At 34.1% G+C, this 14467-nt stretch overlaps 1 protein-coding gene across 1 annotated transcript in view; it reads left to right on the plus strand.

Annotated features, from left to right (window-relative positions):
• The window catches only part of GRIK2 (glutamate ionotropic receptor kainate type subunit 2), a 343946-nt gene that overhangs the window by 118818 nt on the left and 210661 nt on the right, over nucleotides 1–14467 (plus strand). The window contains exons 4-5 of the mRNA XM_042814253.1: nucleotides 9132–9313; nucleotides 12514–12567. Coding sequence (XP_042670187.1) covers nucleotides 9132–9313; nucleotides 12514–12567 — 236 coding nt within the window. The remainder of the gene's footprint in view (nucleotides 1–9131; nucleotides 9314–12513; nucleotides 12568–14467) is intronic.

Consider the following 14467-nt stretch of genomic DNA (forward strand, 5'->3'; position numbering starts at 1 on the left):
CTCTTGAAAGTAAGCTAACTCTGAAACTGCAACAACAACAACAACAAAAACCAATTTGAATTATTAATAAACTAATGGTCTGGAAACATTTTACATTCTTTATGTGTGTTACACTGAAAGACCATGTGTGTGAATGGTGAAGCTTGGAATGCAACGTATAGGAAAATACATCAGTGTAGTTTAGGGTCACTTAGACAAGAATTACACAAGACTTACACAAGAGTTCTTGTGGAGAAGATTCAAGGTGGTAGATCACAAAGTATGCTTTGGTAAAATGGTAAGTACATACAGGTAGTTTGATGATAAAAGAACGCCTATACATCTAAACTCTTTTGCTGGAAGGGAATTTTGTCATCCAAGGAAACCTCCAGAGTTCATTCTGTCAAATACTAATAGTACAATGATTTATTTGTGCATCCTTGTTTACCCTAATAAATCTAATTTCTAAATTTTCAGGTCAAGTTTTTCTAAATAGGAGACCTATATTTCTTGACAAAGGATTTGTTAAATAGAATTTGCTTTGGCCAAAATGCTGCTGAAGTTGGTTACAGTATACTTTTTTTCTTTTTACTGATACAGTACTGGTAATGTAGTACATTTTCCTGGTAAGAATATAAGTTAATAGGAAGTGTGTGTGTGTGTGTGTGTGTGTGTGTATATATATATACATATATATATACACACACACAGCATTATGATTATTCTCTAAAGCTTTAAATGCAAGTTAGAAAAATCTTACTAAAATGTTCAGCTCTAAATTTGGTACAAAGAGCCATAGTGATTATGTTTTCACTAAGATAAACTTTTCTGGATTAGGTATCTGCAGTGTTCTTTCTTAAAGCTCATTCTCCATTAAGAACACTTTTCACAATTTTGATACTGTCTTTAAGTATAATGGATGACAATTTTAAGCATGTTTTATGCTGCAGGAACTGAGTAAAGTAATCTCAATGGAGTAAATAGGCTAAATATGAATAAATGAAAAATGTTGATTAAACTCTTCAGTTATATTTTCTTTATGGTTTTCTTAATGGTGTTTCCAGTATTATGTTCTTGTATCCAAGAACATAGAATACTATTCATATAGTCCTTCTAGCAGATGCAGTTTCTCAAGGATACATTTTTTTTAATCTTTTCACTAGAGGTGTTTTTTTATGTAGAGGATGAGAAAGATTAGTTATATCTTGCAAGTGTATTGGCAATCTGTTGAGAATGTTCAATATCTGTGAATCATTTTAATATCTGAATTATTTTACAGCAATGAACTATTCTGCTATTCACTGAACAATAAACTGACATTCTCCTCTCTTTTACCCACACTCCTATCAAAGTCCAATATATAATTATGTTTTCCTGAGATCTGAGCAGAAAAATTGAGCAGGGGAACATCAGGAGAGAAGAAGGGTACAGAGTTGTGTGAGAGGAAACAACTTGCTGAAAATAGAGAAAATATTCCTGTAGTTCAACAAAGTGGTATATTATTAATTTGATTTTTTTTTTTTTTGAGATTCTGCAGATATAAGTAGCTTTTAAAAGAGCATTACTGTTCCTTTGTACAGAAAAAGGTTCATGTGTTCAGCCTATTGCAAAGTGCATTTGCTTGCATTCTTCCTGTACAGCACAAAGGCAGCATTAATGCAAATGATAAATAGTTTGATGAGCAGGCCAGGTGGCGTAGCAATGGCTTGCAAGACTGCTGAGCTGGAGACACAGGTTTTAAAACAAACTTGGGACTCTTGCTTCCTGGACTGGTTGAAGTTGAACATGTCGAGGAGGTAATGTGATTGATCTCTTTGGAGGAAGATGCCAGCTGGAGAGCTCACAAACTACTCCTTCAGGATTCTTCTTAAAGATGAATTGATGGCAGCTTCTGAAAAGAGTTACTCACACCACATTCTTTCCAGCCATTCAGAGGTAAGACTCTATCACAGTGGCTGCTAAAAGAAGGAATTGAGAGTTTAAAGGGACAGGAAAAAGGTGTCCCTCATGAAAGAAACTGCAGGAAGTACATTCCCAAAATACACCAATTATTTCTATACTGTTAAAAAATAGATTTTTGGGGGGATCCTGTTGACAAAAATTGTTTTGTATTTTTGTAATTTATTTTAGAAGTCAGTATTTTACCTGAGGGCTGTATTTTATTTTATATTACAAATTACTTACACTGAAGGCAATCCAGGCTAAAATCTTTGCTTTTGTGTTGTACTTCTCAAAATCGTGGCAAAGCTATTGATTTTTCTCCTTTGGTTCACTGTTTTTGTAGTTCTCGTATGATGTTTCTCTATTCATCTGAGACTCTGATATTTCTTTTTCTGATTAACTACAGATGAGCTATATACTTTTGAAACTGTTGGTTTTCCTCTGTTTTTTCAGAATTTGTCAGCTCATTGCTTTGATCCCAAATAACCAGACTGACCATTTTATCTAATGTCAAATGATTAAAATGAAATTTACTTGGGGATTAAAAGTACTCAATTTATAAAATTTATAGTTACTCTCTACATACTCTATGCATATTTGATCTCAAACTACCTTTTGCACTAGCCATACATAGACAGTTGGAGTTCCAGAAACGACTGGCCAGAGAAGGAAGTAGTCCTTCCTGACTCTCAGGAGTCGGAGTTATACAAATGGGCCATAACAGTATGAGAAAAAGAGTGAAAATACAGAAGAAATTTTGGCAATATTTGGAAAAGAAAGCAGGCAAGGAATTTGTCTGGCATTACTTTATGTATTTAGGCCTACATGCTAAAGAGACTAAACAAGTGAGAACTCTGGTTACTGAAAAATACTACTTTTACTGGGGAAAATCCTGAAAAGTATGTCTTATAGCTGTCGAAAATAGAGCTGAAAGCAGTGGCAGAATTTATCATATGTGGATAGTCTGTTCACTTCTAACCACATGTCATTTTTATCCTCTGAATGTATGTTTACTTTTGTTCATGTTTTTTCTTTGTTTCTTTTATATGTTTTTGTTTTTTTGTTAATGCTACTACTTTAGCATTGTCAGGGATTTTAGGATGCAGGGGAAAGAGGTGATAAGCAACAGTAAGGAGTGAGAAAGGCATTACTGTCCACGGCTTGACCTGCGTGTTGTATTTCAAGTTCATTTACATTATATCTTTTCAGTGCGTACATTTTTCTTTGGCAAAAAATAATTACCCATAGCTTAATATCAAACTGAGGAAAAAAAGGGGAAAAAAATAAACTTTGGAATACTTGGAAAGCACTGCAGGCAAAACAATCTAGCATCAGGGGTTTTACCTAATTACTTTTAAATACAAACTTATAATCAAGGATTTTGCTACGGAGATAAAACACACAATTACATTAACTACCTTACTTTCCCTTCCCTGAGAGGATAAAGGCTGGAAGAAAATAGTGCATTTTCACCACTGCTTACATAGAGTGCATCAACATTTACCCTATGAGATGCCTGGATTGCAACAGGTTGAGGGTTGATATGTATAATAGTTTCTAATAGCTTTTTGCTTAATGATGACTTCTGTCACTCTGAGCCACAGTCCTTCAAGGAAGATCCTGTCCAAGCAAGGTGTGCCTGTGGGCTGCAGTCTTTCTTCCTCCTCAACTGGACTTCCTTGAGGTGCAGAGCTGCCTCTTCCCAAGAGCACATCTCCAGCCCCAAGTAGTAGCCTCTTTCTTTCTCTAGTACACTTGAGCTCTTTGGCACCCAGTGGGATTTTGCATTGTTTTTGGTGGCTGCATACTGGCTAGAAATGTTTGTGATCACTACCAACAGTGGGTCATGGTGTAACCCCAGGCCCTGCTGCACTATCTGTAACTTGTGCTGCACATAGACAATAACCTCCAACATATTTCAACTGCAGTGCCTTCTCCCATGTGTAGTAGATAAAAGGTAAAGAGAGTTGCATGCTTTCGTACTTCTTATTAATTCTGCTGCTTTTACTGAGAGAGCTCGGGGTGTTTTTTTCTAGGAAGAGCTAGATTTTCTGCACTTTATGAACTAGATGCAGTCTGGACAGACATTCAGCCTTTGATTTATATTTGCACGACTTTGCTTTTGAAGCATGATCCAGGCCTGCAAAATGTTTACTCAGTCTCAATTCCCAGAAGTGCCTGAGTGAGGACGTGCTTTTTCTCAGTACTTCACCCAGTGGAGCTCTTGCCTAATAAAAGCATTAGATGCAGGTATCCTCATCAAAATGCAGATTTTGTTCTGTGAGGCGTTCCTCTGTAGTATGAAGCTGTAGGGCAACTGTAGCAGTGCCAGCCATGACATAATGTCACCATCACTGCCCCTGTCATGTCATGCACTGTGCCTGGGGGGCATGTGCAGTGGTCACCCTGCCTCACCTGGGGTTGTGCTTTCTGACAGCCTTCCCAAGGGAACCTGGCAAACTGGAGCTGCTGAATTCATGCCAGTGTGGAATTGCTTTTTAACTATGGATGAGGATGAACAAATATTCCTTGTTAGCAGATGGCCCGCTGGGTGGCTGAGTAGACTACCGAAGTTAATAGACTGAAACATATTTTGTGCCCTGCATAATTCATCTGAACTTAATGAATGCTACCAGTGGCTCGAACACATTAAATGTTAACTGGAATTAAACATTACTAGAATTAAATATTGTGATATACATAGAAATTGTGAGCAAGAGTATTGTGTCTCAAATTTCCTTTTCTTTAAAATATATTTTGAGGAATTTGTTCATTACAGTTTCTGTGTCCTAGCAGTTATGAAGCCATAAATATTTATTTGTGTGTTTTCAGGTATTCCTGTACTACTCCAGCAATGAGACCTAGTCAGTGCACTACAGAGGTGTGCATCTGCAGGTTTTCTGTCCCCCTTTGCTCATGTTCAGGTTCCTCTGATAGTTTCTGCAAGACATTAAGGAACAGTTTGCTTTATAATTCCCTGAATTTGCTTATTAAAATTTCAGAGCCTATGGACATGTAACAGAAGAGCAGCCAACCTCTTCCTTCATTTCTTCAATTTTAACATTTTTTTACAACATTAACTGTCCTCACTGTCTTCATCTTCAGTGAACAGTATAACTACTTCAAATACGTTAGGTACTTTGCCCTTCTAAGTAAACAGTGTTTTAAAAGAACAGTTGCAGTCAAGAACAATCAGATTTCCTTCTAAACTTTGGTATTTAAAAAATGCTGAATTTGAATTTTTTGAGAAAAACACTTTCCCCTTGAGATACTGATTCCTGACATGTGAAACTGATTGTCATCTCTTTCCTACATGGCATAAATCTGTTTTTACAAGCTTCATGACGTCTTGACTGGTCTCCCGTACTCAGCATGGCTTCCAGTTGTTAAGATCTACTGCAAGGAATCAATGTTTATAGCAGATGTTTGGTGCAGCGCAGCACTTTTTCCACTAAATATTGCTTGTATGTTCAAATCCAGCTCATTCCCAAAGTCCCTTTTGCTATCTGAATCTCTCAGAATTATAAGGCCTGTACATTTGTATTAACCCATTCCAGCTTCACAGCTTCATCCCTTCACCTGCCTTTTTTTTTTTCTTTTTAACTTTTTCTCTTTCAGTGTGATGTGGTAGTTCAAGTAGATCTATGTCTCTAGTTTATAGACTCGACAGCTTGCATATCAGATGCTTATATGGCAGCACATTTTGCAGCACTATTTGATTTGAAGTAACTTTATTTAGAAGGATGGTTTTCTGTCTGTCTTCTTGGTCATATTTAACTACTGAGTATCAAATGCCAGGTTTTTTTTTCTTTTCAACAGGAGTGTGTCATACTATCTGTCCCAGATTTGTCGGAGTTCTTAAGTGGAATTGCATAGAAATCAAAGCGAGTGAGAAACTGGCAGGACTTTACCTTTGAAAAAATCACAGCTTTGAAATGCTACCCTTCTGTCAGTCTGAAATCATCTTAATGTTTTCATTTCAAGAGCACACATTCAAGTTGCTTTATGTTTTTAGCCTTAAATAACTGGACAGGCTTGGAGGCAACCCTAAGTGTTTTTGCTGTCATAGTATTGTCTATTATTTTTGATAGTCATTAATGGCAGTAGTATATGCTAGATTATTTTATGTCAAAGCTTTACTTTTGAACAATTGTACTAGATCATCTGAATGTGATAAACTGTAGTAGATGCATGATATTTTCAGTTAAACAACAACAAAGCAAAAACAAAAACAAAAACAAAAAAAAACAAACAAACAAACAAAAAAAAAAACAAAAAATACAGCTCTTCAAGATGGAATCATAAAATTGCTCAGGTTGGAAAAGACATTCAAGATCATCAAGTCTTACTGCAACATAACCATACTATCCTAACTAACAACCCACTGCTAAATCATATCCCTAAGCACCACATCCAGTGTTTAAACACATTCATGGTGACTCCACCTCCTCAATGGGGAGCCTATTCCAGTGCTTAACAACCCTTTCTGTAAGGAATTTTTTCCTGATACCTAACGTAAACCTCCCCTGGTCCAACTTGAGGCTGTTTCCCCTTGTCTCACCTGTCACCAGTGTGAAGAGAACATCACAGAATCAAGAATCATGGAATTACAAAGATTGGAAAAGGCCTACAGGATCATCCAGTCCAACTTTAAGATACCTCATGTTTATTTAGTTGAGGCATTTGGAAATCAAGCATCAAATCCATTTAAGTTTCAATTAAGTACGTTGATTCATTTTCTCTAAATACCAGTATAGCATTTGAGGTAAGCGTGGCAAGGTTTATTCAAATTATTGTTTCTAAAATTACTGTTTTCACAATCATGTAGGCTCATATCTGCCATTTACATGAACGCCACCATATTCTATTCTTTTTGTCTTAGCAAGGATGAATGAGATCTATTAATGAGACCAGGTCTAATCATATCTGTTCTGCCTTCAGCATCTGTGCTGAAGATTGTCAACAAGTGTAGTGATGTTTCTGTGGTTCTTTAAAGTTGACTTTTATCTTCTTTTCAAGGCAGAACAGAAAAAAATATGAAGTAAGCAAAACAAGACAAACCTAAAATTAGACACACCAGTTACAGTGTAATGTGAGTCAAAATTATTATTGTTAAAAATTTTCCAATTTACTGTTTCAAGTAAGCTATTAAAAATAATTTGGAACATGTGGAATTATTTTTCATCCTTCTTGAGCTAGAATATTTTGCTCTGACCTTAAATTTTCGCATACTCTTATGCAGAAAAATGCTATCATATTTCACGTTGTGTTTTTATAAGAAGATAATCAGCACATACCGAATTTTCTGGGTTTATTTCTTCACAATGCTTGTTGTTAATGAAGATCCTATACAAATGTTTCACTGAAATTAGAAATTTTGTAGGTTATTTAGCTATAGGAACAATTGTTTCAGTTTGAATGTGTATGTGTGTTCTAGGAGTGTTACCAAAAATTTGTGATGAAATGTTGTATCCGTGATGTAGACCTGTGACAAAACATTTCTTAAATTAACTGCATAGTAAGCTTGACCTACACAGCCAACCAAGAGCTAAATTAATGATCTGTTGCCCCGAGAGTTGCTGTTTCTATCTTCTTCATAAATCCCTCAACCAAGATGCATTTGTGTGGACTGTTTAAAACTTTGAATTGATTCAGAAATACCTCCATCCATTTCAATGCTGCTTTTGGGCCTGAAAGATCTATTGAATTCCTACGCCAGGTTTACAACCTGAGGTCTTAATTTGGGAAGATTTCATATAATAAGCTATAATTCCAGTTCCAGCTAATTCCAGCAGTATTAAGAAAATAATGTCGATCCTTTGCAGGGTCAAAAGAGGTGGAATGATGAAATAAGTGTCTAATTTTGTTTTTCAGATGTTTTATCTATTTGTCTAATTCGGTTGAAAATTATTAGAGCTAAGGATGTTTTGCTGTCTAAAAGCATCATGACAAAAGCCTCGTTGAAATATTATGTTGTTAAAGGCTTTCAGTGTTATGTCATTTGACAAAAAAAAATGTATTTTGGAAAAAGGATATGTGCCAAAACAAAAATAAAGTCTCTTTATTGCAGAGCTTATCACGACTTCTTGCTGAAACTGTAGTGTGTTTTCATGCTTTATTACATATTTTTTACGAAATCAGGGCAGCTTTGACATTCAGTTTTAACCAGGAAGAATATTTAGGAATAATTCAAAATGCAGTATGTATATTAGATGATGTGCCTGTGATGATAATTAAATAATAATTAGTAATTTCCATTAGATTTTTTGATGCAGTAAAGTGAGCTATCTCAAATTTTAGATGGCCTGATTAGAGGAAATACTAAGCAGAGGTTCTATTTTTTTTTTTTTTTTTGATAGTTCAGTGTGTACACCAAACTGCACGTAGTTTGGAAACAATAAGAACAGTAACTCTTTTACTGCCATTAAGCAGAGTACCCTCCAATGCAAAAAGATGGTTAGCACATCTTTTTTTGCTAGTGCTGAAATAAACTGCTACTTTATGAAAGACCTGTCTTTATCCTGTTGTTTGAAGACAGTTGAACAACCTTATTTTCAGTATTGGTCACAGACCAATCAGTGGTCTCTATACCACACCATTTGCTGTCTTGCTGGTATGAACAAGAAGATTTTGGGGAAAATATTACTGCATCTACTTTCATAGTGAAAGTTTAGTAATCTAAAATGGAGTTGTGAAGTATTGAAGAGGACTGCAAAGGTATTAGTCATCCTCTTCACTGCTGCTTTTGTGCTGTTACCTGTATAAACAAAAAAAGAAAAATTGAGTACTGTCGTGGATTACACGATGACGTTGTGTAATATTGAAGTGTTCTACAACTTTGTGTCAAGACTGAATAGATTAGTTAAGAGATTATCTAGTCTGACTATAAGCAATTAGTCTGGGATGTCACTTTAACTGAATTAAAATAATTCTTCTTTGAGGAGCGGTATTATAGTTCCATGAGGGAAAATTTGTTTTAAGATCCGAACTGAAAGTACTTACTGTCTGCTAAGATTAAGGAAAGGCTTGTGATAGGAAAGCACATGAAGTATAGATACTCTTTTTTTAAAATACATTTCTCTGTATCGGCTGCAGCATGCTGAAAAAGGAGAGAAATTCAGAAATTTTTCAATGTTTGTAGTAAGTTGCTCTGCTAGCGACTCAGGTTCCTGTTTCGATAATTTTCTTTTGACTCCTCTGTTTTCTTTAAGGCCTTATTCGATTACAAGAGCTCATCAAGGCTCCATCACGATATAACCTGAGACTAAAAATCCGTCAGTTACCAGCTGACACAAAAGATGCAAAGCCATTGTTAAAGGAGATGAAAAGAGGAAAGGAATTCCATGTCATCTTTGACTGCAGCCATGAAATGGCAGCGGGCATCTTGAAACAGGTAATCCTCATTTTGCTTTCGATTCCTAATAAATGAAACTAATATCCAGTCTTAATGGCTTTTAACAAGCAGTTAAATCGTATGTTAGTTTTACTGAGGCCTAACTGAAAATCAGCCAAGGATTTTAGAGATAATTTTATTGGCATCTGTAATGATAGCTTTTTTTTTTTTTTTAAAGAAACAGCTTGGTTTGTCTGTGTGGGGGGAGGAAAGGTATTTCACAGTGCACTTCATTGGGAAAAGGTATGCCTTGGTATTTTAGAGAATTAATGCCTTGAGCTTTTAAATACTTGCTTAGAGTTATTATATATATGTATATATACATATTCCAGTTAAAGCTTTTAAATTGTGTACTTCTAACCAGGTAGTAATATTGGAATAGTACACTATTAAACTAGCACATTAGTGTAATCCTCTGGAAGGACAGAACTAATTGGTATTTTTAGAGCCATATTCCCCTCCTTTACTAACAAGACTGTGAAGGACCTGAATACATTCGGGCAGATGCTTTCGAAGTGTTTGCTCTGTTGTGTAAGATGAGTAGGCAAGAGATAGCAGAATCCCAAATACAGTGTTTTTATTGCTGAAGCATATTCCAATGCTGTCACTGAAGAGAAGATGGCAATATAAGAAAGACTATATTAAAAAAAAAAAGGAGCTTGTAAAAAAAGCTGCCAGTAATCCTGAGGTGTGCAATAAATGCATGCCTTTGTATATCTTCTTTAATGTAGTGAGCTAACCCCAAAGACTTAGAATTCCTAGCCCCAAAGACTTGGAATTCCTTAGACTGTTTTTCTCTAAGTTTTTTATTTGAGCTATGACTCGCAACTAGGTTAGGAAACATACCTGAAACAAAACAGTGCTCTACATTTCTAATGCACAGCTTTTAATGACTGCAATTTGCATTCATATTATGTATGCTAGCATATTGTATCGTTTAGTTCAAAAACAGTAAATACATTCTTTAAGATTTGAAAAAAGATCTCTTGTTAATGGTACCTCAGGGTACAGCTGTGGGTACAATTAAAAAAGCAGGTAAAAACAGCAGGTAAACACGCCTACAATCATTTTGCTTTATTGTGTGTTGATTAAGATTCTTTCATTAATTCTTACACATTTTAATATCTGCTGACAGTTCTGGTTTTCACTTAATGTAATGCAGCGTAATTAGTCCAATTGTTTAGCCCAAATTATTAAATGTATATTTAATTCCTCTAAAATCTTAAAAATGCAGACAGAAAATATGTATTAATAACAGTACAAAGATGCAGTACTACAAATAACTCAATCAGTGCACATTATTATGTATACTGTACCTCATATTTTTTATGTGAAAGACAACTTTTATTTCATACAAAATTGGGGAAGAAAAAGTATGAGTTGAGAGAAATGGGAAGAAAATGAAAACCATTCCATATTTAATCACGTTCTAAGATCTGAGAATGAGCATGCAACTTCTTTAAATCAAATTCTGAACTGTTTTATCAGGCTACTCCACTTGTCCTGAAGAATGTAAAAAGAGGTTACAGGAACAACTCCTCAATTTTTTATTTTTTTTTGTAATCTTTTAGTTTTCCATCCAGCTTCATTATTGCAGTGTTTTAGAAGTGTCTAAGATTGGTAGTTCTGCTGAACATGACTTCTGCTTTCAAATTTGAAAAAAAAAAAAAAAAAAAAGCATGACAACTACTGTTTTCTGGCCAATAATACTTCATAAAAAAAATAACAAACTCACCATTGATATGATATGATTCTATCAAGGCAAATCTCAATGGTTATTACATTACCAGGCAACCAGGGAAAGCAGACAGTATTTAAAATTTTCTTGTGGAGATATTTAAAATATTCTTATGGAGAGGTTGCTTGGAGAGTGAAATCCGTGAGTGTAAACAGCTGTTTATATGACCTTACTAGAGCAAAAAACAAAAATGCTAACAGTGTTTGGTGTTGTAAGGTTTCTACTGGAGTTGGGATATTTCTCATAAGATAATGGTTTTCCCTGTGTTTAACAGAATTCAAATTGCTGTTGGTAGACTGTACTACAGTTCTAAATACAGGCAAAGACATCCTTTGAAAAAGTGTTGTTACAATTTTTGCCACTCTTGTCAAAGCTAAAAGCTCTGTTTTGCAGCTGCTATTTCAAATTTGTTTTAGCTTTTCACTTTTGTTTGAAAAAGAACATACAGACTAGTCATTTATTCCTTTCTCAGACAATGCCACAAGTAAAGTTCGCACAGCCTTCAAATATCTCTTTTGTATACAAATTTCACTATTATTACAATTGTATAATTATTGCCTTCAGCATATTTAAGAAGGTTTAACTGGTAGAAAATTTGCAAAGAATTATCTTTGTAGTTCCTGGAAAGGAGAAAAATATTCTGCATTTGTGTAGCTTTTTTTTTTTTTTTTTTTTTTTTGTAGTGCTAAAGTGAGGTAAAAAAGAAAACAAACTGTCAAATACTAAAATGTTTACATAAATAGTACTAGACTCTAGAATCTTTTGTGGAGATTGAGAAGATATTGTGTATCCATATATGCTCTTCAGGTGAAGGAGCATATGATGCAGTGATATTTCTAGCTTATTGCTTTAAAATAAATATTTGCAGATTTTCTTTTTACAAGTTAAAAAAAAAAAATGAACATTTTAAAATGCACAGCTTATGAGAAACTATTTGATATCACATAGACAGCACAGCAGATGAAGATGATGAAACACTATGTATCTTGCTAGTAAAAATTTACATGGAGAGTATTTTCTTTCATGGTTGGAAAAAATGTGTACACTTGAAGTATATGCTTGGGTCCTTGTTCTAAATGCATAATGCCAATAATTAAAATAGGAAAAAAAATCCTGTTAGGTTATTCTTTTTAAGGAGATGAGGGGGCTCAATAATGAATGAAATATTGTCAATTGAGATTTTGTGTGGCAAGTTAATGCAGCCATTCGCATGTAAAGCTATAAGCCTCTTTCCAATTTACAGCTCTAAACAGTCTAATAGTACTCTTTGTATCAGATGATCTGGTTCATAAACTTCTTTAATAGTCAGTAATCTGCTCTAACTGCTAGGAAATGACTTGCTGGACCTAATTTTAGTACAGTTCCAACCCGGTCTTCTTCTGCAGCTTTTCATTTGCAGTGTAAGTGTGTTAAAAGTTATTATGTTAACACAGAAACATTCATCTTTTTATTTTTTTTTAAGGCTTTAGCTATGGGAATGATGACGGAATACTATCACTATATCTTTACCACACTGGTAAGTGGCTTATAACAACATATGGATGACATCTAGCGAAGTTGTTACTTTCCTTAATTGCGTTATCTGACAAATAAAGAAAAAAAGTTTGTAGAATGAAGTGTGAGTACATTATTTTTTCTCTGTTGAGTTTTCTTTCTTTCAGTTAAAACTCATTGAGATGATTTAATTATTGTTCAACAGTTTGCCCTGGAAAGTGGCATTTCTGAGTAAATGTCTGACTCTTTAGTACTACAGTTTTAAACTTCTAAATAGAGTTAAGTAGATAACAGAGTTGTGTGTATTCCTCTGTTTTCCTTTTACAGTTCATTAATGATCTTACAACACAAGCCATTTCAAACATGAGGAAGAAGTGACTTGGTAAAACTATACTTGAAATGACCTATGTTTAAAATGTCATTCATGTTTAAGTCCTAAGTAAAATGAATCCTTTGTGGTAGGATGGACAGTTCATCTCAGCATTACAAAATGAGTTTATCAGAAGTATTATTATGGAATTAGCTTTTTGAATAGAAAACAAAGTAAATTCTGAAGTTCATTGAAACTGTTAAGGCTCTGAACAAATACCTCTCATTATAGAATGGCAAGTTGTGAAATCATGGATTTGGGATCGCATGCAAATTCAATTTCCTTCATTAGTCTTGGATTTTCAGTTTCTGTTAAATTTTATTTTGATGTTTTGATGAAAATTGCATCTTTGAGTTGAATGCTGTCCATTAGCATTTTATTATTATTCTTAAAGTCATTTTTAAAAAATCAGATTTTCTGTCATTCTTGTTTCCCTATTATAACATTTGCTTTTTTAGGAGCGATAAGGACTATATTCATTTGGTGCTATCAAACAATAATTTAATTTGCATAGACAGATTATAGGTTCTGATTTTGCAGTCAAGCTTTGGAGCTTGCATCAGAAATTACTTATTTTGATATATTAATTGCTTCTTACCTGACATGTTGAAAGTGCTGTCAAATAAATTTTCCAGCCACAGTGTTTATAGCAGTCTAGTGTGTACTCTCCCATGATTGATTCAGGGTCTAATGCACTAGCTGATTAATGCACCAACCTGTGTGTATTTGTAATATATGAATATAATATTGTTTTGTATATTTATTATATTCCAGTGTAAACATGAATGTACTTGGGGTAAACCATTGCATCTGAGTTTTTTTTCAAAGCAAAAATTGAGAGAATGATGAAACGTTGTTCTGGTCAGTCTTTCATTTGAAAAAAAAAAAAAAAAAATTGTTTCTTTAAAAAGTGGGAATGAGTTAGGTTATTTATAAATACAAAACATTTGACCCCTATATAAATCAAGTGTCATATGTAGAAAATGGTATCATAATTACTACTTCTAATTGAAAATAGTGCCTGGCATCTGTGGTTGATTTTTAGACAAATTAGTGTTAACATATTTCATATTCTAACATATTTCTTAACATATAATATTGAAATATGTTCTGATTTTCCATAGTACAATATTATATTTTCTTCAGTTCTAATCAGTAAAAAATTGTATTCAGGGAAATATTACAAATAAATGACTATTTCATGGAAATTTAAACTATATTAAACTGTAAGCAAAGAGCAAATTAAAAAGGAAATTAAAGACAAAGTTTAGACAGTTTCTATCTTCAGTGAAACTAGAAATATGTTGCTTGCCAGTAATGTCTCATTATGTCACTTTCAAAAATTATTTAAAGGGAAACAGGAAAGCCAAGAAATAAACCAAATGAAAATTCGTTTAATGTGCTTAGCTAAACCAAATGAGTCACGGATATTTTGTTCATCAAATATTGAAATTTAATCAATTGGCAAATGTCACAGTTGTAGAGAGAAATTCCTAATCAAGAATAGGTCTGTGTTTGCAAGCATGATTAGTAGATATGAAGAATACTTTGG

This window comes from Centrocercus urophasianus, unplaced genomic scaffold, assembly GCF_019232065.1.
Source record: "Centrocercus urophasianus isolate 14NV4802_14NV808 unplaced genomic scaffold, USGS_Curo_1.0 seq_10, whole genome shotgun sequence".
NCBI lineage: Eukaryota > Metazoa > Chordata > Aves > Galliformes > Phasianidae > Centrocercus > Centrocercus urophasianus.